This window comes from Natator depressus, chromosome 14, assembly GCF_965152275.1.
Source record: "Natator depressus isolate rNatDep1 chromosome 14, rNatDep2.hap1, whole genome shotgun sequence".
NCBI lineage: Eukaryota > Metazoa > Chordata > Testudines > Cheloniidae > Natator > Natator depressus.
The window spans coordinates 39,768,013-39,794,246 of record NC_134247.1 but is presented as its reverse complement, the minus strand read 5'-3'; the positions used below and the strand labels follow the sequence as shown (position 1 = coordinate 39,794,246).

Sequence of the window (26,234 nt, the reverse complement as noted above, 5' to 3'; positions counted from 1 at the left end):
TAACCCTTTATCAGGCTCATTAGCTCTTTAGCTGCCAACTACCACCTGGGATTTAATTACTTCCAGGTTGGTCTGGGTTGGCTGGTTCTCCTTTCCAGGAGCCTGTCAGAGGTAGCCTCTCCCTAACTCCTGTAAAAGCGCCAGCCCTCTTGACACATTCCCACTCTTCCCCCCGACCCCTGAGAGCCAACCTGTATTCAAAGGTCGGCTTGACCATGGCTGACACTTGGTTATGTTCTGCAGCTGGGGTGAGGTGAGGGGTACTTCCTGCCCTGCTGCCACAAGGAAATCTGCAAGGCCCTTGGCCATAATTTTATTCTCGTCACTGAAGTATGAAGAGACCAGGAGTTTGATTCCCCAAGTCTCTATGTAGCACATGTCATGGGTAAAATCCCCCATAGTCTTCAGCATGTCATAGTTCAGAAGAACTCGTTGGCCATAGCAGAGGTAGTCGATAGCACTGGGCTTTCATCATTGGTGTGGTGGTCCTGTAGCAGATATGGGCTGGCTACAGAGCTTCCCTCTCAGCCAGATAGACACCAGAAGTGTTCATCACAAAATCCTTTAATGTTCTGCCAACTATGGCTGAGGTCTGCATAAATATGGTATTTTACACCCAGCGCTACCTAGTGGTTGAACAGCATAATACAGTTTAGCGTTCCGTTACATCTCCCCCTTTAAGTTCTACATTCCGACCATTTATAATATTTACATTATCTCACTGTCTTTGAAGTTCAGTGCAGATCAGTCTGTTAGGTGTCTCTGAATGGTGCTGGTCTTCTAATTACACGATCCAAACAGGTAACAACTTGATCATCTGTCTGGCCATTAGTTCCAACGACTGACTATGTTTGGTCTGGAATCCTTGAGTCATCTTCTTGTTCTGCATCCACCATCTGTAGAGTTTGCTCGGTTGATTGTTCTTTCTGAGGAACAAACTGTAGATGTTGACAGTTTCTGTTGAACTCTCCTCTCTTGGTCTCGATCACATACAACCTGGGTGTTGAATTCTTTTTCTTTGTAACAGCTGGAGTATTCCATTCTTTTTCTCCATCCAGTTTGACACGCACATGGTCACCAGGTGCTAGGCCTGGTATTTTTCTAAGTGATGTCTGTAGTAAAAGTGATTGTAAGCTCATTTTGCCTTTTTATTGGATTTGATTACTCTATATGTGTCTGGCTACTTTGGAGATAGATTCTTTTCCAAAGCTGGGAGGGTAGTTCTGAGTCGTCTTCCCATCAGGAGTTGTGCTGCACTATATCCAGTAGCTGCGATTGGGGTTGATCTATAACTCAGTAGAGCAAAGAATGGATCTTCCTGCTGAAGGATATTCTTCACTGTCTGTGCAGCTCTCAGCATCTCCATTCGCTTGTGAGTAATATGGGCTTCTCGTAATATGAGGAAGATCCTATTTTGTTTGGATAAATTAAATTCTACGTCAGTGAATTATGGTCCATGCTCTGTCACAAGTTCTTCTGGAACCCTGAAATGCCCAAAAGTGCACTTCAGTTGCTCTATAACACTCTGGTCTGTTATGTCTTTCTACATACCTGGAAAAATAGTCCACGACTACCAGGTAATGATGTCCCCTGAAGTCACATAAATCTGCAGCTAGTCTCTTCCAAGGTCTCTTTCATTCAGACTAGCTCCTTGTTAGTGTCACTAATTACTACTGGCCATATATTTTTTTCCTCGCAGCCTTCAGTAAAAGAGCTATGGGAGCCCAAGGGGGAATTATTCTACCAAGGGCAAATTTAACAGCAGCTCTGGAGTGTTTCATAGCTGATGTCCTGAGCCTGCCCTGCCCGTACCTGTGCGTTTCTGGAGATGTTGACAGTCACTCATTGCAAGTCACTGGGATTTGGGCTTCTAAGGTTCTGGGACACGTTTGAAATAGAGCTGGGTGTAATTTTGGGGGTAAATAGTTTATTTGCCGAAAAATTATATTTTGGGTCGACTGAAACTATTCGCTAATCCATGTCGAGTTTGCTGACGAGTTTCAATGAAGAGAGAAAGGTGGCACCGCTTCCCTTCCAGCCTTTAGCCCCATGGCTGGGCCCTCAGCGGGGAGCCCCCGGTTCCATCCCCCCGTGGGATGTGGGGCAGGGATTGGAATGTGGGAATCCAGGAAGGGCTGGAACTGCTGGGCTCCGGGTGTCTGATGTAGGGCTCCCACAATCTCTCCTGCTGCAGACGTCCCCCTGTGTCTAAACACTGCCCTGGGCACTGGGCCAGAGCGTGGGAGTGAGACTGACTCTGCAGCCCAGTGGGTTGGGCCTCACCTGGGAGCCCAGAGTCCAGCTCCCCTGGTCCAGTGACCCTGTAAATACTGATCCATAACCCCAGTGATGGGAGGGGTTCTGGCCCCTGGCACAGCAGTGTCTCAGCCATGTTGGTGCCCCAGTGCAAATCCCTAGTCAAGATGCGCCGCCCTTCTCACCCCCCTCAGCCCCGCCTGTTACCCATCCCTCTCCCCACCCTGTCTGACCCCTGGCACCCTTCCCTTCCCTCGTCCCCCTGTGCCCACCCCTCCTCTAGCCCCACTCTGACCTTCTGGCTCCTGCCCCTCCTCAATCCCCTCTCCTAATGCTTCCCTCTACTCACCTGCCCTGCCTCTCTGCTCGCCCCCTCTGCCCCTCGTGCTTGTCCCTCCCCTTCTCTGCCCTCCCTGTGTCTGCCCTTCTGCCCAACCCCCTCAATCCCCCTGGCACCTGACCCTCCCCTTCACCCTTCCTCCCTGGTGCCTATCCCCTCACCACCCTCTGCCCCACTGACTCCACTCTCCTCACATCCCTCTGCCCCCATCACCCATGACTTGCTCCACCCCCTGCTTTTCTCGTGATGACACCTCCTTTCACCCCCCCCCCCGGTACACACTCCTCCCCACCCCCTTCCCTCCTTTTGTCTGCCCCCTTCCTTTACCCCCTTCTGTCCCCTGGAGCCTGCCCCTCCGCCATCCCATTGCTGCCTGCCCATCTGCTCTCCCTCCTGTGTCCCCCAGCTTTCATCCCTCCCCTCACCCCTCTAGCCCCTGACACCCACCCCTTCCCTTGCCCTCCCACCCCTGATGACCACACCTACCCTCACCACCCCCCCACCTTCGCCCCAGTGCCTTCCCCATCCCACGCCCGACTACTGTCGCACAGCCATTTGTCTCTCCCCTACTCTGCCCCCAGTTCCTGCCCCTTCCTTCTCCCACCTGGCCCCCCCTCCCCTCAGCACAAGCCCCTTCCCTCACCCCCACCCACTGGCACCTGCCCCTTCCCTTGCACCCCTCCTGTCACCGAGTCCGGCGATGCTCTGGAAGTGCTCCCCACGAAGTCAGTCAGGACTCTGGTGAGGTCTCTTCTTTGGGAGCAGCCTGTCCCCAGGGCAAACAGCTCACACGGCTTCCACCTTCCTGGGTCTGACCTCGGAGCATTCAGCATCCTCTGCCCCTCCCTGCGCTTCCCACAGCGAGTCCGCCCAGGCGGGGTCCTGGGGAAGCCAGAGCGTCCTGCCCCCCAACTCCGCAGTCAGACGTGACTCTCAGCCAGCCAATAAAACAGAAGGTTTGTTAGACGACAGGAACATGGTCTAACACAGAGCTTGTAGGTGCAGAGAACAGGACCCTTCAGCCGGGTCCATTCTGGGGGGCAGTGAGCCGGACAACCCCATCTGCACTTCACTCCTCGTCCCCAGCCAGCCCCAAACTGACTCCCCCTCCAGCCCCTCCTCCTCTGGACTTTGTCCCTTTCCCGGGCCAGGAGGTCACCTGATTCCTTTGTTCTCCAACCCTTTAGCTCTCACCTTGCAGGGGGGAAGGGCCCAGGCCATCAGGAGACAGGGTGTCGGCCATTCTCTGTGTCCAGATCCCTGCACACACCTGCCCTCTAGGGCTCTGCAACAATCCTACACCCTTATCCCACCACCTATATACTTAAGAACTGCCTAGGGGAAACTGAGGAGCCCCCACAATATTCAGAGGAAACATTAAGAACAGTCCCACTTCGTCACACCTCCTCCCTGCCACCTTCTCCTTACTTCTTCCCCCTCCCCTCCCCTCGCCCTCTGCCTCCCTGAAACCTGTGCCCCTCATCCCTCCTCTAGTCCCCTGGTGCCAGCCCCTCTGTTCACTCCTCCTCTGCCCCCCTGAGGCCCATCTCTACCATTGCCCCCATCTGCCTCCATGGTGCCTGCCCCTTCCTTTGCCCCCTCTGCCTGCCTGGTGCAAACCCCTTCCCTTGCCCGCCTTTGGGCCCCCTGGTATCTGCCCCTCCCCTCCCCCTCTCCTAACCTCTGGGTCCCACCCCTCCCCTTCCCCTCCCTTTGCCCCCCTGGTGCCCACATCTACACACACCTCTGCCCCCTAGGCCCCACCCTTCTCCACAACCCACTTTCTGCCCCCCTGGTGCCCGCCCCTCTCCTCTCCCCCCTCTTTGCATCTACCCCTCTGCTCATCCCCCCCCCCACCATCTCTCCTGGTGACTACCCCTTCCCTCGTCCCACCTCTGTCTTCCTGTCACCCACCCCTCATGCCCCTCTCCCCCTGATAACTGCCCTTTCCCTCATACCACTATTGCCCCCTGAGGTCTGCCCTACCCCTTTCCCCCCCATGTCCCTCTGAAACCTGTCCTACCCCTCACCCCTCTTTGTCCCCTTGTCACCTGCTCCTTCTCCCACCCCCTCCTTTTCCCCTAGTGCCAGCCCCTCCTTCTACTCCCCCTCTGCCTCCCTAGCGCTTGCCCCTCTGTTCATCCCTTTTGTCCCCTGATGCAAGCCCCTTCCCTTCCCCCCCCCAGATCCCCCAGTGCTGCCCGCCCCTTCTCTAGCCCAGACTTTGAACCCCTGGTGCCCACCCCTCCCCTCATCTCTCTCTTGACAACAGTCCTGCCTCTCACGCATACTCTACGTCCTGATGCATGTCCCTCCCCTTCCCCATTAGCCCCCCCCCCAATACCTGCCCCTCCTATCACCCCACTCTGCTCCCTGGCACATGCTCCTCTCCTCAGCAACACCACCCACAGCTCCATAGTACCTGCCCCTCCTCTTGCCCTCCTCCGCCTACTGGTGACACTGCCCCCACCCTAGCCAGACCCTCTGCCCCCAGGCTCCTGCATCACTCTGTCTCCCTGGTGCCTGCCCATTCCCTCCCCCACATGGTCCTGGCACCTGCTCCACCCCTCATCCCCCCCACCCCCTGGCACCAGTCCCTCCCCTGATTCCCCACTGCCTTATTAGAGCCCCCCATTCCCTCACATCCCTCTGTCCCCTGGTGCCCACCCCTTCCCTTGCTTCCCTGTGCCCCCTGGGGTCCATCCCCTTCTTCTGCCCTGGTGCACACCCCTCCCCACTGCCCCTGGGAACCTGCCCTTCCCTTCACCCCCCTCTGTCCTCATGGTGCCTGCTCCTCTTTCCCCCCTTCATTGCCCTTGTGCCTTCCCCTCCCCTCTGCCCTTCCCCCTCTACTCCTGTGACTTGCCCCTCCCCTTTCCTCTCCCAGCATCAGAACCTGCCCATCCCTCCCCCCACCCCCACTGACACTTTCCCACCCTCTCCCCCGCTCCTCTCGCCCTTTCTCCCGCTCACTGTCCCTGACTCCCCTCAGACAACAACACCCCCCCACATGTGCACACACACAGGTTAATTTCCCTTTGATCCGAGTGACCAGCCCCTGCCCCCAGCCCTGACTCTGTGATTCTCTCCCCAGTGGACGTGACTCTGGATCCAGACACGGCAAATCCCTGGCTCGTCCTGTCTGAGGATCGGAAACGTGTGAGCGACGGACACACACGCCAGGATCTACCCAACAATCCTGAGAGATTTGATCCTTGTGTCTGTGTCCTGGGCGCTGAGGGGTTCGCAGGCGGGAGGCGTTACTGGGAGGTGGAGGTGGGAGACAAGCCTGAGTGGGCTCTGGGAGTTTGTAGGGAATCTGTGAACAGGGAGGGGTGGGTCACACACACACCTGAGGATGGATACTGGGCCATGTGGCTGTGGTATGGGGAATACAAGGCCAGCACCGACCCCCCGACCCTCCTCCCCGTGAGGGTCAGGCCCAGCCGGGTGGGGATTTTCCTGGACTATGAGGCGGGCGAGGTCTCATTTTACAATGTGACTGACAGGTCCCATCTCGTGACTTTCACTGGCACCTACTCCGGGACACTCCGCCCTTATTTCTGTCCTGGTCCCAACTCCGGGGGTGAAAATGTGGCTCCCCTGATAATCTGCCCGGTGCCAGCTCAAGCTGGAGGGAATCTCAGTCCCTGACAGTGACACCCACGGCACAGACTATCCCCTCCCAGCACTGCTGCTCTTCCTGCCCCCAGTTGTGCAAGCCAGATACTGCCGGCAACTGGAGTTTTTGTGCTGACCGGACGCTGCCAGTTTCCCTTTTCAACTGGAGGGTCCAGTCAAAAACCGGACACTTGGCAACCCCCAGCCCTCACCTTCCCCTGTCCCCTGCCCCAGGGGTAGCAGATGGTGGTGGATGGGGAAAGGTGAGGTCTAGGGGTTGCCAAGTGTCCAGCATCCCATATATAGTCATTCACTCCTTTCAGAATTTTCTACCCCTGTGAACTCTCAAGGTAAAATATGAAAGAAAAAAGATTATTCTAATTTAGAAAATATTATTGTAACAAGGTGTAAATACAAGAATATTTTAATTTACATTTCAACAGTACTTCAAAATCAAGCATCTAAACATGTTTTTAGCAATGGAATTATTTACATGTTTTTCATTCTTCCCTCAAATCTATATTGAAGTTTAACTTCTCTGAATAACGTCATTTGTATTTCAACTGTGGAATTTCAAGAAATCCAAAATATTTATCTTAACAAAATAAACTATTAAATTGTCAGACGGGGTTGTTCCGTTACAATGTACGTGTGTCATAAACATCACAACTACACACATGTGCAGCTGCTCTCTCTCTCTTGCTCCCCCCCCCCCGCCCTCTTTATTGTCTTGACTGGTTCTCTCTGGGAGGCAGGGCACATACACCCACCTCCTGCACTACTCCTTTGAAAATTAATAGCTTAAAAATGATAGAATGAATTCAGCAATATATTTCCGTTAACTTACACAAGGTTATGTAATATTCTTTGAACTTCTGTCAGCATTAATTCATGTGATTTTTAACTTTCTAGCTACATATAATCGGTAATCAAGATATGACCCTTCCTTTCTTTCTCTCACATCAATAAACAAAACATGCTATCTACCTACAGATAGAAATCTCATCTACAATTTCCATTTTTTAGTGTATTTTTCTTTAGAAATATTATTTGCAGGCAATGTACTGTCAGTGCCCACTGTTGATTTCAATGTACTGATGGGCTCTTCACGTTCTTGGTTATAAGGACACAACAAATGTAGTTTGATAAAGAAATAGAGAAGGGGTTGTATTCCTTTACTGAATCATCACAAATTAACTTAATTATATTAAAAACCCTGGCATTTAATGACACATAACATAAAATTTGGTGAAGCTTTATTGGGAAACCTTTCTTCTCGGCCATGAATCAGATGAAAGGGTGATATTTTTGTTGTCATGTGAGGTTTAGAGTACAAAGAAAAGAAAGTTGCTCCAGGAAATTCATCACAATTCCTCTGGGTTCTGTCCACCACCTTCTGGAATGCTCTGTAAAAATAGGTTTCAGAGTAGCAGCCATGTTAGTCTGTATTCGCAAAAGGAAAAGGAGTACTTGTGGCACCTTAGAGACTAACCAATTTATTTGAGCATAAGCTTTCGTGAGCTGTAGCTCATGAAAGCTTATGCTCAAATAAATTGGTTAGTCTCTAAGGTGCCACAAGTACTCCTTTTCTTTCTGTAAAAATAGTGTCCGATTGGTCTAATTCCTTGAAATTAGCAATTGAACCTAATATCTTGAAGAGCTATCTGAGCAGAGTGTGATGGGAGGCACTATGGTGCATCACAACATGGCAGCAGTTACAAGGAGCCCCCTTCCTGCTCCCTGATTCAGACTTTTATACTGCTGCTTTCTTCTCAGCGCTGAGCTAGTGACCTCATCGGGCTCCCTACAGGTGCAAGTGATCCCCTCTACCCTTCGAAACCCGAACTATTCAGTCCCTCCTCCTCTAACTGCACCCGGTGCTCTGGGTGCTCTCAGTGACCAGGGTGCTGGCTTCCAAAGGGCTCAGTTTGTAGATGCTAACAGCCCCCTGTCACACTGCCATGAGTGTGTAATTGACCATATAATGAAAATGACACCAAATGTAAACTGTTACCTGATTATTCAATTCAGAACCTAGATCTGCCAGTATCTGCTCTAGGCAGCTGTGTTGATATATAATTTCACATGTCTTCTTCTCCACCTCATGTGCTGTCATAGTTCCAAGTGGAAATTCTTCTACCTATTTTGAAAAATCATCTGTAGCTGCCAGTACATACTGGTATCGCTTCTGTGGTACTGGACAGAGCCCGATTAAATCTGCTCTCAGCAATTCCCAGGTTCTAACAACCTATGTGCAAGAACACAGGCGAGAGTTCTCATTTGGATCTTTCCTATGACATTTTTATTATAATCCCATCTATAGTAAGCAAAGTAAACGTTATAATGTGGTTTCTATAATAGTTGATGTCTCCACACAGTCAGAATCTAACTTTTGGTGTTTTTCAGAAGTAAATAAATACGGGACAAACTTCTGCAACTGAAAACTTGCATAAATACGCTCCCTGCGCCAGCACAAGGGGCAATAGAAGTCGTTGCTGCGCTAGGTCATCCATTAGTTCACAGGGGCACTTGTTATAGCTGATTAGAGGCTTTATTGTGCAGCAATAATAAATACAGATAATGATAAACAATTACATTAGCTAATGTTTAAAAACACTTCAGATGTAAAAAGAAAAAAGAAAAGGAGTACTTGTGGCACCTTAGAGACTAACCAGTTTATTTGAGCATGAGCTTTCGTGAGCTACAGCTCACTTCATCGGATGCATAGCATATTGTGGAAACTGCAGAAGACATTATATACACACAGAGACCATGAAACAAAACTTCCTCCCACCCCACTGTCCTGCTGCTAACAGCTTATCTAAAGTGATCATCAAGGAGGGCCATTTCCAGCACAAATCCAGGTTTTCTCACCCTTCCCCCCCCCCCCACCCACAGACACACATACAAACTCACTCTCCTGCTGGTAATAGCCCATCCCTCTTTGAAACCTCTCTTTATAATGCGCATGATAATCAAGGTGGGTCATTTCCAGCACTAATCCAGGTTTTCTCACCACCACCCCCACCCCCCCACACACACCCCCCTCCAAAAACCACACACACAAACTCACTCTCCTGCTGGCAATAGCTCATCTTACAATGTGCACAGCAATAATCCAAGTTTAACCAGAACGTCTTGGGGGGGGGGTTTGTAGGAAAAAAACAAGGGGAGATAGGCTACCTTGCATAATGACTTAGCCACTCCCAGTCTCTATTCAAGCCCAAATTAATAGTATCCAATTTGCAAATGAATTCCAATTCAGCAGTTTCTCGCTGGAGTCTGGATTTGAAGTTTTTTTGCTTTAAGATAGCGACCCTCATGTCTGTGATTGCGTGACCAGAGAGACTGAAGTGTTCTCCAACTGCCATCCACAGCCTCAGAAACAACTCTGACATCATAATCAAAAAGGCTGACAAAGGAGGTGCTGTTGTCATCATGAATAGGTCGGAATATGAACAAGAGGCTGCTCGGCAGCTCTCCAACACCACTTTCTACAAGCCATTACCCTCTGATCCCACTGAGAGTTACCAAAAGCATCTACAGCATTTGCTCAAGAAACTTCCTGAAAAAGCACAAGATCAAATCCGCACAGACACACCCCTGGAACCCCGACCTGGGATATTCTATCTACTACCCAAGATCCATAAACCTGGAAATCCTGGGCGCCCCATCATCTCAGGCATTGGCACCCTGACAGCAGGATTGTCCGGCTATGTAGACTCACTCCTCAGGCCCTACGCTACCAGCACTCCCAGCTACCTTCGAGACACCACTGACTTCCTGAGGAAACTACAATCCATTGGTGATCTTCCTGATAACACCATCCTGGCCACTATGGATGTAGAAGCCCTCTACACCAACATTCCACACAAAGATGGACTACAAGCCATCAAGAACACTATCCCCGATAATATCACGGCTAACCTGGTGGCTGAACTTTGTGACTTTGTCCTTACCCATAACTATTTTACATTTGGGGACAATGTATACCTTCAGATCAGCGGCATTGCTATGGGTACCCGCATGGCCCCACAGTATGCCAACATTTTTATGGCTGATTTAGAACAACGCTTCCTCAGCTCTCGTCCCCTAACGCCCCTACTTTACTTGCGCTATATTGATGACATCTTCATCATCTGGACCCATGGAAAAGAAGCCCTTGAGGAATTCCACCATGATTTCAACAATTTCCATCCCACCATCAACCTCAGCCTGGTCCAGTCCACACAAGAGATCCACTTCCTGGACACTACAGTGCTAATAAACGATGGTCACATCAACAACACCCTATACCGGAAACCTACTGACCGCTATTCCTACCTACATGCCTCCAGCTTTCACCCTGACCACACCACACGATCCATCGTCTACAGCCAAGCTCTGCGATACAACCGCATTTGCTCCAACCCCTCAGACAGAGACAAACACCTACAAGATCTCTATCAAGCATTCTTACAACTACAATACCCACCTGCGGAAGTGAAGAAACAGATTGATAGAGCCAGAAGAGTTCCCAGAAGTCACCTACTACAGGACAGGCCTAACAAAGAAAATAACAGAACGCCACTAGCCGTCACCTTCAGCCCCCAACTAAAACCCCTCCAACGCATTATTAAGGATCTACAACCTATCCTGAAGGATGACCCAACACTCTCACAAATCTTGGGAGAAAGGCCAGTCCTTGCCTACAGACAGCCCCCCAACCTGAAGCGAATACTCACCAACAACCACATACCACACAACAGAACCACTAACCCAGGAACCTATCCTTGCAACAAAGCCCGTTGCCAACTTGCCCACATATCTATTCAGGGAACACCATCACAGGGCCTAACAACATCAGCCACACTATCAGAGGCTCGTTCACCTGCACATCCACCAATGTGATATATGCCATCATGTGCCAGCAATGCCCCTCTGCCATGTACATTGGTCAAACTGGACAGTCTCTACGTAAAAGAATAAATGGACACAAATCAGATGTTAAGAATTATAACATTCATAAACCAGTCGGAGAACACTTCAATCTCTCTGGTCACGCAATCACAGACATGAGGGTCGCTATCTTAAAGCAAAAAAACTTCAAATCCAGACTCCAGCGAGAAACTGCTGAATTGGAATTCATTTGCAAATTGGATACTATTAATTTGGGCTTGAATAGAGACTGGGAGTGGCTAAGTCATTATGCAAGGTAGCCTATCTCCCCTTGTTTTTTTCCTACAAACCCCCCCCCAAGACGTTCTGGTTAAACTTGGATTATTGCTGTGCACATTGTAAGATGAGCTATTGCCAGCAGGAGAGTGAGTTTGTGTGTGTGGTTTTTGGAGGGGGGTGTGTGTGTGGGGGGGTGGTGGTGAGAAAACCTGGATTAGTGCTGGAAATGACCCACCTTGATTATCATGCGCATTATAAAGAGAGGTTTCAAAGAGGGATGGGCTATTACCAGCAGGAGAGTGAGTTTGTATGTGTGTCTGTGGGGGGGGGGGAAGGGTGAGAAAACCTGGATTTGTGCTGGAAATGGCCCTCCTTGATGATCACTTTAGATAAGCTGTTACCAGCAGGACAGTGGGGTGGGAGGAAGTTTTGTTTCATGGTCTCTGTGTGTATATAATGTCTTCTGCAGTTTCCACAATATGCTATGCATCCGATGAAGTGAGCTGTAGCTCACGAAAGCTCATGCTCAAATAAACTGGTTAGTCTCTAAGGTGCCACAAGTACTCCTTTTCTTTTTTCTTTTTACGAATACAGACTAACACGGCTGTTACTCTGAAACTTCAGATGTATTTAACATGGGGAAAGATGCAAAGTGTTTGATTTAACGGGGAGCCATCCACTCAGGTCCACTTCATTTCAGTGGTTTTAAAGTCAAGTCCAATCCAAGCAGGATATTTGCCTTGCTGGATCTGCTTCATGAAGAGACAGTTCATGAATAAGAGTCTGTCGGGAACTGGGCAATGAAGAGGCAATGAGATACAGCCACAATGTTAAGCATTTTGCAGTAAGATGTATAAAATATTTTGTCTTTGTTTCATATACATTTTATACCAAGGAAGAATAAGTGCTTATGAGGAAAAGCTGTCAATCTGTCGGGGGGAAATGGAACAGCGAGCCATTTGAGTACTGTCCGCAAATGATGTTAAGCTGGTGCTTAATAAAAAATTATTTCTAACATGCAAAAACAAAAATGAGATCCTGTATGAACTCCTGCAGAGCATATGACAGAGGCACCAGGGTGACCAGAACCTTAAGTAACTACATGGATTCTCTGCTGTCTTTCCAATGAAACCAGAGGGACCCAAAACCAAGCGGGGAGACACAAACTGCCTGATGGAACCAGATAATTGAAAGGGCCTCAAATGCCACAGCTCTGGACAGTTTCTTGCCCCTGAAGAAGTCAAACCTATTTTAATCTACAGCCTGTGCACTAAGGGTTTTCTGATTTACCCAGCAGGGCAGAAAGAGAACCCAGGTCTCCTGATTCTTAGTCCAGTGCCATAATCACTAGACCCTTCTGACTCCCATGGAACATGGTTTTTTTACAATCTCCACCATGTCTTTGATGTGTCTGCTTCTCTCACCAGATCCCTCCATGCCCCTGGGGCCATCACCCTTCCCACACCACTGTCTCCTGTCTTCATGTCTCCGTATTCTTATCATATGTGATAGTGTTCTTGGGCAAAGAGGCCATCAATGCCATTGCCACGCCCTAGGCATGCAGGTGGCTGACTCCCTGCATGCATTGTATTCATAGCTGAAGGCTGCAGGATTATTGCATGGGAAGTGGAGAGGACCTGGGCAGACAAATAACTGCTCTGAAGCTGCCTGGCGGCTGTCTCCCTACTCCCCAGTAAGAATGGGGGCTTCCTGCAGTCAGGGAAGGTTTTTGAAGTTCCCCAGCCCCTGGTACTCCTCTGCTCTGCCTTCCAGGAAAGACCAGGTCTCTCTGCAGCTGAAGTTCCCACCCCCGACATTTCACATCACCATTTCATCCAAGTCCTGGATCCCTAAGGCTTCAGCCTTCTTTGCCAAGCCACCACATGGCTCCCAGTCCTCTCCGTATTGTCTTCAGAAACCGAGTAGCACTTTGCCCTGTGTGACAGCCAGTCAGTGGGACAGAGTCTGCACCTGGAGTCCCCTGGATGGGGAGACAGGAAGGGACTCCCCATTTGGTTTGTCCAGAAGAGTGTTGGGGCCTGTTTTAACTCAAGCACATTAACTGTGAATTAACACGTTAATCACCACAACTGTAAATGCTGGGCCTTTGCTGCATATGCATTCACACCTGTTTAACTAACAGTGTCTTTTTAAACCAGTGTGATTAACTGCCTCCCCCCCACCCCCGTGCAGATGGAGTTATACCTTGTGAAAGTAGAATGAATTATATTGAAATTATAATTCATTAAAGAAATGCTACTTGAAGGGTTTGTTGAAATATAGTTGTCAGGAAGAGAAACATTAAGGAGTGTGAGACAATGGGTCCTCAAACTAATTAACTTAGAGCTCCTACTGAGCTAGGAGATTGGTAAACGTTAGTATGCAAATAAGATATGTATGTATATTTGTCAGTTTCTGCTTCCTTTTGTCTCTTATGTTAAATTGGCTTTGGCTTAATTGTATAAATAAGTTAGCATGAGCCTCAGAGAGGGGCTCACATATCTGGGTGCATTGGCAAAGCGCTTTGCTAATAAACAGAGTGGTCTGACAAATTATGTGAGTCCTGAATCTGACTTTGACAATTTGGAGGTTCCACCGAGATGGCAACCGTCTTCACTGGGGCCGTGTGACTCCTGACTGTTCTTAGGACGGCCGTGGCAAGCCAGCACCTGGGCATTTGGCCCGAGCGGTCCTCCGCCAGAACGGAAGGGTGCATGACCACAGTGAAGTCTACGCCATCGAATCTGTTGGTTCCCACTCTGTTCTGGTAGGGATCCCGGGATCTGACATCAGGAATCTGGTCAGGTGTCTGACTGAGGACTGTCTTGTCTCTGTGTCTATCCGTCCTCCCTGTGGTGCGTTTCAGTCTGGGCGCCATCTCCGTCCGGGGATCGGCTGACCAAAGGGTTCCTGTCCCCACGGTCTGAGTGAGTGAAATCTGCACAATCGCAGCCGCACCGCGTCTTGGGTAAAACCCTTGGTGTGAAAGCAAGGGCAATTGAGGCAGTAGCCTGTGGGCTCCTTTTGTGTGTTACGCCGGGCATCGCTCTGACGAACCCGACTTTCCTTCTTGTGTGATTGGTGTTTAAAGTCCTCCTGCATGGGTAACCAGACGTCTAAGTCGGGACAGTTCCCTAAAGGAACGCCGGCTCGTTTTATGTATTTTAGGAAGAGTCCGGACTCCTGTAAATTTCTGGAAAAATGGTCTAGGCTAACTCAGGAGAATCCCAAAATTCAGTGGCCACTGTTAGGATCTTGGGACAAAAACTGAGTAGACGTCTTAAAAGACAAACTCGGCCAACCTAAAACTAAATTGGCAAAAGGAGAGGTTGATTGTTTCATGCAGTGGTGGGAAAAGGCAAATCATAGGTGGACAGAATCAAAACTTGTCCCTCTCAAAGATTCTGGCTTCTATCCCACAGATGCAACTCATTTTACTGTTGTTGATTTGTGCTCTGCTTTCTTTTCTGTCCCAGTTCACCCTGTCTCCCAGTTCCTGTTTGCCTTTTCTTACAAGGGGCAACAGTACACATGGACCACACTACCCCAGGGGTATACTGAAAGCCCATCATATTTTTCCCAAGCATTAGCCCGAGACCTTGCTGACCTTGTTTTCCTGTCCAGGTCCACACTAGTCCAATATGTAGATGATCTACTCCTCTGTTCCCCTTCATTGTCTGCCTCTGAAACTGACTCTTTAGTGCTTCTTACTGCCCCAGCAAATAAGGGTCACAAAGCTTCTTGCTCTAAACTACAACTCTGTCAAGCTTCTGTCACATACCTTGGCTTTCTCCTCTCCCAGGGTTCCCGTGCACTTTCTCCCACTCGCGTCCAAGCTATCCTTAGCTTTCCCCGACCCCGCTCCCCACACCAGGTCCAGAAGTTTTTCGGCATGGCTGGATTTTGCAGACAATGGATTCCCCAATATGCCTCCCTTGCAAAACCTCTCCAGGAACTCACTCGATTCTCTGTGCCTGACCCCATGCTGTGGCCCCCTGAGGCCAAATCTGCCTTTGTTTCCCTCAAACAGGGTTTGGCTTCTGCCCTTGCCTTAGGGCTGCCTGACTATTCTAAGCCTTTTACCCTTTTCTGCCACGAACAATCTGGGTGTGCGCTTGGAGTTCTCACTCAGATGCACGGAGAAAAGAACCGCCCAGTGGCTTATTTCTCTGCCACTTTAGACCCTGTTGCCCAAGGCTTACTCCCCTGCCTGCGTGCCGTGGCTGCTGCAGCGCGCCTAGTCGAAATGTCTGATTCCCTTGTTCTCCGCTCTACTCTTACCCTCCTGGTCCCTCACTGACCTCACCCTGCTCCAAGACTCTGCCCCAGAAACCGAGAAAGAATCCTGGGTTGCCCAAGGTTGCTCTCTACATCCCGATTCTTTTTGGCGCTCGCCTACTGGCGCCTTTGTAGCCCCCTTTTCACTCTACCCGTCTCTGGCCACCCTGCTACATGGTGTTTCGCATGTCGGAAAGGAGGGGATGGTCTCTGCTGTAACAAAGACAGAATGGTGGCCCCCCCATTTTAGCTCTTTTACAGCCCGCCACTGTGCAGCCTGTACCATTTGCCAAAGCCATAATATTGGTAAACCTGTAAAAGTGGCCCAGGGGTTCCGGGGCCTGCCTCAAGCACCGTTCTTGCACAAATGCCTAAGTGTCAACAATACGAATTTATATTGGTTATGGTATGTTTATTCTCTGGTTGGATTGAAGCCTTTCCTTGTCGCAAGGCTGACTCACTGTCTGTTGCCAAATGTTTGTTAAATTACATTATGCCTGCCAAGGGAATTCCTGCTACTCTGTCCAGTGATTGGGGTACACATTTTACTGGACAACTGGTTCAACACCTGGACCGTATATTGCATATCAAACACCTGTTGCACTGTCCCTACCACCCACAGAGTGCAGGTGCAGTTGAAAGACGAAATGGTGTACTTAAGAATAAGCTTGCTACAATTTGTGACTCTACAGGATTAAGCTGGCCAGTAGCCTTACCATTAGCCCTTATGGACATGAGATCCACCCCATCCCAAAGGCATAAATTAAGTCCCTTTGAAATTGTTATGGGACGCCCTATGCGAGCTATGACTACCATTACTCCCGTTCCAGATTTGAACTTGACCACAGAGCGCTCCTTCAGTATTGCAAGGACTAATGCAAGCTGTAAGTCACTTCCATTCACAGGTTCGAGCCGCCTGGCCCACGGAACCCACCTCCGACGCTTGCCACAACCTCGAGCCAGGTGATTGGGTCTACGTACGGTGCCATCATCGAAAGCACGGCTTGGAGCCCCGGTGGAAGGGTCCTCATCAGGTACTGCTTACTACACAGACGGCTGTTAAACTATCTGGCATCGCAGCGTGGATACATGCTTCACAGTGTAAGAAGGCACCATCCCCAGAGAACCAATCATCACCTCAGGACAACGCAGAGTCAATTTTGACTCCAGAAGAAGACCTAGAGGAACAGTCTGCAATACCTAATGTAACCCTTCTGCCCATCAGAGTTGGCAGCAACAAGGGCCGGGTTCAATATCTAGGGGATCCATTCCAATAACACAATGCAAACCGGCTCGAGCCCCCACCCAGTGACCTGGGACAAATATATACCACCCCCACTGGGCGCCTCCAAGAGGCAATACTTCCCCTCTCGCAAGCACATAGTCTGAGTGTAGCAAAAAGCCTTTTAATAACAGAGAGAAACAATGTGGCATTATGTTGGGGAAACACCACCAACAGGATTCATAACACAACCCATGAGCAAAAAAAAACCACCCCAAGCAAATTGGGGCATGCCCCTTTCCCTCGGGTTCTTGAGTCCCAGCACCCAAACGTCTCTTGAGTCCAGCAATCCACAAATCACCCAAAGTCCAAAAAGTCCAGCCCCAGAGTTCAAAAGTTCATCTGCATAGTGTTACTCCCCAGTCTGGCTAAAATGTGCCTGTGTGTGGGGAAAGGGGTAAGGGGCACCTTACGTGTCCTGAAGCTGACTGCCCCACAGGGCTCTGCTCTGCTACGCTGTCTCACGACCCGCTCCGCTCTGCACCGCTCACCGTCTCATGAACAGCTCTGCTCAGCTCACCGTCTCACGAACACACTGCTGTCTCACCAACGGCTCCACTCCACCACGACCGGCTCTGCTCTGCACCGCTCGCTGTCTCAAGAACAGCTCTGCTCAGCTCGCTGTCTCATGAATGGCTCCGCTCTGCTCAGCTCGCCGTCTCACGAACACACCGCTGTCTCACAGACGGCTCCACTCCGCACAGCTCGCCGTCTCACGAACACACCGCTGCACTCTAGATCTTCTGGCTCCCCACTACTTGACACAGTGCTCAGTGATTTCAGCTCTTAGTGATTTCAGCTCATAGTAGTGGGGGCCTTAGTGCTGGTGCACCTTAAGGCCAAAGTGAATGCAGCACAGTACCTGTAGCAAGACTCTTAATAGACCCAAAATTAGCTCTGACATTCCACAGTGGAGAGAGACAGAGGTGCAATTGGTGCTTCAGGCCCTCACAAAGGGGCCCACACCACCAGGTACTAATACCTGTCTCAAGTCTCTCTCCATTCACACAGTTTTGGAACCCATGACCCTTGCCTAGCGAGTGCTACTTAGTTGATGGTGAGTCCCTCCATCATAGCAAAAGGCCAAGTACAGTTCCAAGCACAGTTCCCATAATCAGGGTAATAACAATTTATTCTTCCTGCCCCAATAACAGAGACACTGGGGATCCCACAGCAGCCGAAGTGACCATTTGGGCAGCTATGGCCTCAGTCTAGGCGGGGTGGGTGTGCCTATGCAAATGAGATCAGCCCCTAAAGTTTTTTTTTTTTTCCACAACTTGCCACACCTCACCACCAGATGTCAGGGTGGAGCTCACCCTGACACTGCTTACATCCTCCCCCCAGCCGAGAATTTGTCGTCCCGACAAATCACACGCCCTTTATACCAACTCATTGGTTTCCTCCAAAGGGCCTCAGGAAGCCCACTTTAGCTTCCACAAGCCTGTGTGCTAAATGTATTGGCTCCTCACTAGTCACCCCAGGTGCATCATAAGTTAACCGTTTCACTGGTCTTATCACCCTGTCTCGTCTATTGAGACTCTCTGTTGCCGAGGTAGGGGGAACATCCTCTTGAGTGACGGATGGAGAGGCTTCCCTGGAGGGTCCCTCGGCTACTGGCGTAGGCCCCTGCACTCCTAGTTCTAACGCTGGAGGGTCCAAGGTGCCCAGGGCATCCTCTACCTGTGTGTCTCCATTGTCCAATAACCTGTGTGTGTCATCACAGGGGGGTCTCATCAGCGGCACCGGGGTGTCAGAAAGGGGCCTAAATAATTCCGCCATGGGGTTTAGGGCGGAAGAGGGAAAACTCTCGTTTGGTTCAGCTGATTGAGTCTGAAATCTTGTCTCCATCCCAGGATACACCAGGATTGTGTCTTCCTCCTCAGACTCACTCTCAGATGTGCAGAATAGGGGTAAGTTAGCTGCAGGGGGCCCACTGTCTGTGTTGGATGGCGGCTTTGGTCTAGCACCTCTGTTCTGCCCAGCTGCCCTGTTGTGGCCCGTCTCATAAGGGATGCTTACCAATTCCCCCACAGGGAGCAAAAGGTTTCTATGCACCGTCTTTATTTGCCCTGGGCCGTCTTCAGGTTTGATCTTGTAGATCGGCAGATCTCCCAGCTTTTCCATCACCAGGTAAGGTATTGCCTTCCATCTGTCAGCTATCTTGTGTTTGCCAGCAATACCCAAATTTCGCAGCAGGACTCTGTCCCCCGGCTGGAGCTCCTGCGAACGCACTCTAGCATCATATCGATGTTTGTTGCGGTCTGCGTTCTTCCGAGCCGCAGCGGTAGCTAAGCGATAAGCATCCCGCAGCTTTTCCCTTAGTCGGGATACATATTGCTGGTGAGTTTCATAGCTATCTCCATCCTCTGATACACCAAAGCACAAGTCTATGGGTAATCTTGGTTCTCGCCCAAACATCAAGAGATATGGGGTGACTCCCGTAGCATCGTTCTTTGTGGCATTGTAGGCATGCACCAGAAATGCGACATGCTGGCTCCAGGTTGCCTTCTGCTCTGGTCGCAAAGTTCCCAACATATCTAATAGGGTTCGGTTGAACCTCTCTGGCTGAGGATCACCTTGGGGGTGATAAGGCGTTGTCCTAGACTTTTTGATTCCTGCTATCTTCAGCACCTCCTTCAGAAGGTGACTCTCAAAATCCCGCCCCTGATCAGAGTGTATCCGAGCCGGGAATCCATAGACTGAGAAATATTTGTCCCACAATACTCGAGCGACGGTGGTGGCCCTCTGATCACGTGTGGGATATGCCTGTGCATACCGTGTAAAATGGTCAGTCACTACTAGAATGTTCCCAACCTTCCTCTTGTCTACCTCTACATACAAGAAATCAATGCATACCAATTCCAAAGGTTTGTTGCTGGTGATGTTCTTGAGATATGCAGCCCTCGTGGGCAGAGTTTTCCTTTGAACACATCGAGCACAAGTCTCACATTTCCTGCGAACATCTTCAGCCATTCGGGGCCAATAGAACCTACTACGAATAAGTTCCAGGGTCCTCTCCATCCCTAAATGCCCAAAGTCATCATGCAGAGCCCTCATGGCCAGGGCTCTGTACTTTTTTGGCAGCACTAGTTGTGCTCGTTGTTTTTGTAAAGAGTCGGTGGTCATTCGGTGTAGCACTCCCTGAATCAGTTTTAGTTTGGTCCATTCTCTCAATAGTAGTTTACCCTCCGGGTTAGGTGGGACAACCGCAGCTGGGCTTCGCCCCTCCCTTTTGGCAAGTAGTGTATCACGAATGTCAATATCTTGCCGCTGGGCTTCTTGCCAGTCAGCTGCATTGAGCATGGGCAAAGGAGATTGGTCCAATGCAATATAGTTCACTGAAGCAGAAGGCATGCATTCAGGGGGCAGGCCCAAAGCTTCTGCAACACATACCTGAAGGCTCTCACGGGCCTCTGGCTCTCGGCGACTCACACTGCAAATAGCTCTCACGCCTTCGGTGGGTATCACAGCAACTTCTGGAGCCTGTGGACGCCTGGACAATGCATCTGCATCTACATTGCTTCTCCCTGATCGGTACTGAATGCTGAACTCATAGCTAGCCAAGGCGGCCACCCATCTCTGCCCTGTAGCATCCAGCTTAGCACTTGTTAACACATAAGTCAGTGGATTGTTGTCTGTCCACACCTGGAACTGAGCACCATACAAGTAGTCTCGAAATTTCTCAGTGATGGCCCATTTCAGGGCCAAAAATTCCAGCTTGTGGGTGGGATAGCGAGTTTCACTATCAGACAAGCCTCGGCTGGCAAAGGCTACAGGTTTATGTTTGCCTTCCACTTCCTGGTACAGGACTGCTCCCAGACCCTCCAAACTGGCATCAGTATGCAGGATAAAGGGTTTGCTTGGGTCAGCAAAAACTAGGACTGGAGCATGAGTTAGGCAAGTAATGATTTCTCGAAAAGCCCTTTCACATCTCTCATCCCACCGTGGCCCAAATGGTTCAAATGGGCCATAGTGTCTCTGCACAGGGGGCTTTGGAGACCTCCCCTTATTCTTGGACTTAGATTTGTTCTTGCTGGACTGATGTCCCCTGGTGAGATCGTTCAGAGGCTTTACAATCGTAGCATAGTTTTTCACAAATCTGCGGTAGTAGCCACTAAATCCGAGAAAGGTCTTGAGTTCTCTGTAGTTACTTGGACGTGGCCATGTAGTGAGTGCTTCTATTTTATCAGGATCAGTACTCACACCCTCTTGGGACACGATGTGACCCACATACTTCACTGAGGTTCTGCAGAACTGGCATTTGTCAATTGAAAGCTTCAGACCATAATCCTCCAACCTATCAAGCACTTTAAGAAGTCTTTCTTCATGCTCCTCTAAGGTTCTTCCAAACACAATCAGGTCATCCAAATAAACTAACACTTGCAGTAAATTCATGTCTCCCACAACTTTCTCCATGAGACGTTGAAAGGTGGCAGGTGCTCCAGAAATCCCTTGGGGCATGCGTTCGAACTGATAAAACCCTAATGGGCAGATGAAGGCTGTCTTCTCCTTATCTTCTTCTCCCAGAGGGATCTGGTAGTATCCACTTCGAAGATCCAACACAGAGAACCACTGGCTTCCCAACAAACAGTCTAAGGCATCTTGCACTCGAGGCATAGTGTACTGGTCGACCACAGTACGGCTGTTTAGGGTGCGGTAGTCAATACACATCCGAATTTTCCCATTCTTTTTACGGACTACCACAATGGGTGAGGCGTATGGGCTGCGGGACTCTGTAATGATGCCATTCGCAGCCAGCTCCTGAAGATGATGTCGCACATCTTCCATCTCAGAGAGAGCAATCTTCCTAGATCTCTCCCTGAAAGGTCGAGAGTCATGGAGTCTGATATTGTGCTCTACTCCTTTTGCACATCCCACATCCCACTCATGCAGTGAGAACACCTTGGATCTTTCACAAAGTTTCTTCCTCAGGCGATCTTTCCAGTCCTCGGACACTGGTGAATCTCCAAAGTCAAACTTTGCTGGGTCTATTGTGGGAACTTGAGTTTCACACTGGGGTTTTACAATCGACTCAGGCTCAAAGAGGTCTGCTATCTTTTGTCCTTGCTTCACAACAACATCACGACTCGTTTCATTAGCAATCAGTATAGTCACCCTTTCCTGGGCTTCAATGGGTAGAGTTATGACTCCACTGGGGACCAGCACTCCTTCAGGGAGCTCTCCTCCCATCGGCTGCTCTATCATTGCTAACGTCCGTTTACTGCCTTTCAGACAGGTACTCATGACAAGCACTTCTTGCTCCGTCCTTGCAGGCACTACTAAGGGGGTCGTGCCCGCGTACTTCAGTGCCCCAAGCGGTAGCTCAGATGTCTCCCTTTTAGCGCTCTCAATTTTCCTATAGGCTTCAGCACAAAGCGTATGGATCATCAGGGTATTCAGGTACTGGTCCCCAGCCCGCCTTCTGCAGTAATCCGCGAGTACCTTGAAGAGACTGGAGTTGGTCCCTATCAGCACAGACATATCAGAGGTCCCTTTAGGGTCAGGGCATATTAAGGCAGCTGTGTCTACCTCTTCTCTTACCCCAGCAACCTCCTCTGGGAATTCCAGGTGCACTATGACATACCCTTGGTAGGGGTATTCATCCATGCTGAGGCCACACAGGCCAAGGCCAGTCAGTGGCTGTATAGGCAGGTGCCTAAGCATCTGCTGGTAGAATGACTGAAATATAATAGTCACTTGAGATCCAGTGTCAAGCACTGCTTTACACTCCACCCCTTCAATCCTCACCGTGACCTCTGCTCGAGGCCCTATCAGTCCCGCGGGGATCCCAGCTGGACAGTCTTTTCTGGGGGAATCTTCAAATCCTGCAGACCTGGGGGGTCCCCGTCCCCAGACCCTCTGGCAGCTACCGGATCTCTCCCAACTGATCCTCAGCTTTCCATACACTAAGGAGGGGTTTTCTTCATTATGGCACTTGGCAGCACTGTGTCCATCCTGACCACATCGGTAGCAGAAGAATTGACATTTCTCCCTTCGCCTGGGTGGGATGGTGGCTTTAAGTGCGGGCTTCTCAATTGCCACCGTTTGAGGCTTCTTATTCCTGGAAGTCTTAACTTGGTCAATGGTACTGTGCAGCTCAGCTATCCGTTCCGTCAGGACCTGCATTTGTTGGGCAAGTTCCTCTCTGGTGCTCACCATCAGTACACTGGCCGCTTGCAGTGGTGTCATGCTGGCTGGATCCGATGTTTGGGCTTCCCAAAACTCACTGGCAGCCTGCCTTTCTTCCTCCTCTCTGACCTCTTTTATCAGCTGGGAGTAACTTGGGGGATGTTCCCGTCGTTCTCTAAGCTGGAGATGAAGTAGAATCGGGTTCTGATACTGAGTTCCTCTTACAATTTGAGCCAGTCTGGTCTGATCCATCTGCTCAGCAGTCACTGCTCCCCTCATGACAGCTCTCTGAAGCAGTCTCTCCAGTCTCTGTATGTAGGCTGAAGCCTTCTCGCCCTTTTGTTGTCGGGAATTAAGGAACTTACAGTAGCTGTCTTCAGGGTCCTCTACGCTCCCAAAGTTGTGTTCAAGGGCCTCTAGGCAGTCCTTCACACTGACCCCAGGGTCAGTGAGCTTCAGGGTGCGAATCACATCTAATGCTGGGCCGCCAAGGCTCTCTATGAGGCATCTTCGCTTTTCTGCATCTGGTACGGCCCACTCTTGCAGCATTTCAGTGGTATGCTCTAACCAGGGTTCAAACTCCTCCTCCCCAGCAAATAATCTTAACTTACGACAAGAGTTTGACGCAGCATGGGACAGCACAACCTTTTCCAATGTTTGCCCCAGAGCTTTTGTCCAATCATCAGCCAAGGCTGCAGCCTCTGAGCTAGAAGCTGCTGAGCCAGGGCCCAACAAACCTGACAAATTAGCCATTATACAACAGTAATTTCCTCAAAATATAAGCACAAACAAAAAAATATATATATAAATTGTTTTCCAATGTAGTGGATCACTCAACAGGTGCTTGCGAGGGGTACTGACCCAGTACATCCCGGACGAGCCCCCAAAAATGTAACCCTTCTGCCCATCAGAGTTGGCAGCAACAAGGGCCGGGTTCAATATCTAGGGGATCCATTCCAATAACACAATGCAAACCGGCTCGAGCCCCCACCCAGTGACCTGGGACAAATATATACCACCCCCACTGGGCGCCTCCAAGAGGCAATACTTCCCCTCTCGCAAGCACATAGTCTGAGTGTAGCAAAAAGCCTTTTAATAACAGAGAGAAACAATGTGGCATTATGTTGGGGAAACACCACCAACAGGATTCATAACACAACCCATGAGCAAAAAAAAACCACCCCAAGCAAATTGGGGCATGCCCCTTTCCCTCGGGTTCTTGAGTCCCAGCACCCAAACGTCTCTTGAGTCCAGCAATCCACAAATCACCCAAAGTCCAAAAAGTCCAGCCCCAGAGTTCAAAAGTTCATCTGCATAGTGTTACTCCCCAGTCTGGCTAAAATGTGCCTGTGTGTGGGGAAAGGGGTAAGGGGCACCTTACGTGTCCTGAAGCTGACTGCCCCACAGGGCTCTGCTCTGCTACGCTGTCTCACGACCCGCTCCGCTCTGCACCGCTCACCGTCTCATGAACAGCTCTGCTCAGCTCACCGTCTCACGAACACACTGCTGTCTCACCAACGGCTCCACTCCACCACGACCGGCTCTGCTCTGCACCGCTCGCTGTCTCAAGAACAGCTCTGCTCAGCTCGCTGTCTCATGAATGGCTCCGCTCTGCTCAGCTCGCCGTCTCACGAACACACCGCTGTCTCACAGACGGCTCCACTCCGCACAGCTCGCCGTCTCACGAACACACCGCTGCACTCTAGATCTTCTGGCTCCCCACTACTTGACACAGTGCTCAGTGATTTCAGCTCTTAGTGATTTCAGCTCATAGTAGTGGGGGCCTTAGTGCTGGTGCACCTTAAGGCCAAAGTGAATGCAGCACAGTACCTGTAGCAAGACTCTTAATAGACCCAAAATTAGCTCTGACATTCCACAGTGGAGAGAGACAGAGATGCAATTGGTGCTTCAGGCCCTCACAAAGGGGCCCACACCACCAGGTACTAATACCTGTCTCAAGTCTCTCTCCATTCACACAGTTTTGGAACCCATGACCCTTGCCTAGCGAGTGCTACTTAGTTGATGGTGAGTCCCTCCATCATAGCAAAAGGCCAAGTACAGTTCCAAGCACAGTTCCCATAATCAGGGTAATAACAATTTATTCTTCCTGCCCCAATAACAGAGACACTGGGGATCCCACAGCAGCCGAAGTGACCATTTGGGCAGCTATGGCCTCAGTCTAGGCGGGGTGGGTGTGCCTATGCAAATGAGATCAGCCCCTAAAGTTTTTTTTTTTTTCCACAACTTGCCACACCTCACCACCAGATGTCAGGGTGGAGCTCACCCTGACACTGCTTACATCTACAATCTTCCTCGGCTGCTGGTATCTTACGGTCTGGGGAGACCACGATGACAATTCTTTTATCCAGCAGCAGGTGTGGATAGCTCAGACCCTTAATATTTCTAATTGCTGGGTCTGCAGCCACATCCCAGCCCACTCTCAAACTGGTGTTCCTGTCCTGGCTATCCCACTCAAGTCCCCAGACCTCACTGGAGGGCCTTGTCCGTTTAACAAAATATGGAACAGCAATGACACTTGGGAAGCGGTGGGAATAAATGCATCTGAATGGATAAGTGTGGTGGAGGGAAAAGGTCATTGGTGTTGGGTGTGTAATGGGACAGGGCTGGATCTGGGGAAAAGCCGTTGCCTTCAGCATATTGTGGCCAATGGTGTATGGGATTATTCAAACAAAACTAAAAAGTGGCGGGCCGGGTATGGAGATATGAATTTTTTCTCAACCTGGGATCAAACAGAGAAATCAATCTCATATTCCTCCTACAGTCATGCAAATAATACCGCTCCTCGTAAGGAGAATTACCCTGTTCCCTTTGGGGGATACTACTCCTCCTTTGCAAACACCTATATGACAAATGGGTGCAACCGAGCCTTCCCGGCCTTAATAGGCCACCACCGGGTGTGTGGGACCAGAGCTTATACCGCACTACCAGCTCATTGGTCAGGAATCTGTTATCCCGCCCGACTCTTCCCACAATTCCGAGTGCTAGGAACCTTCCCTCGAGAACGCCTCCGCAATTTCAGGCAAAAAAGAAGGGACTTAACAGATGCCCAATGGTATGTAAATAACATAAGCCCTTTAACCTGGGAAGAGGCCATTGGTGGTTCCTTCATACCATTAGGGGGAGTAATACACCATGCAAAAAGGTTCCTAA

General features: G+C 50.1%; 1 protein-coding gene across 1 annotated transcript in view; it reads left to right on the top strand.

The window, feature by feature from the left end:
• Positions 1–6,926, top strand: part of LOC141998041 (butyrophilin subfamily 1 member A1-like) — a 41,660-nt gene extending 34,734 nt beyond the window's left edge. Inside the window, exon 9 of the mRNA XM_074970682.1 lies at positions 5,691–6,926. Within this exon, the coding sequence (XP_074826783.1) occupies positions 5,691–6,250 (560 nt within the window). The 3' untranslated portion in view covers positions 6,251–6,926. The remainder of the gene's footprint in view (positions 1–5,690) is intronic.
• The last annotated feature ends 19,308 nt before the right edge of the window (positions 6,927–26,234 follow it).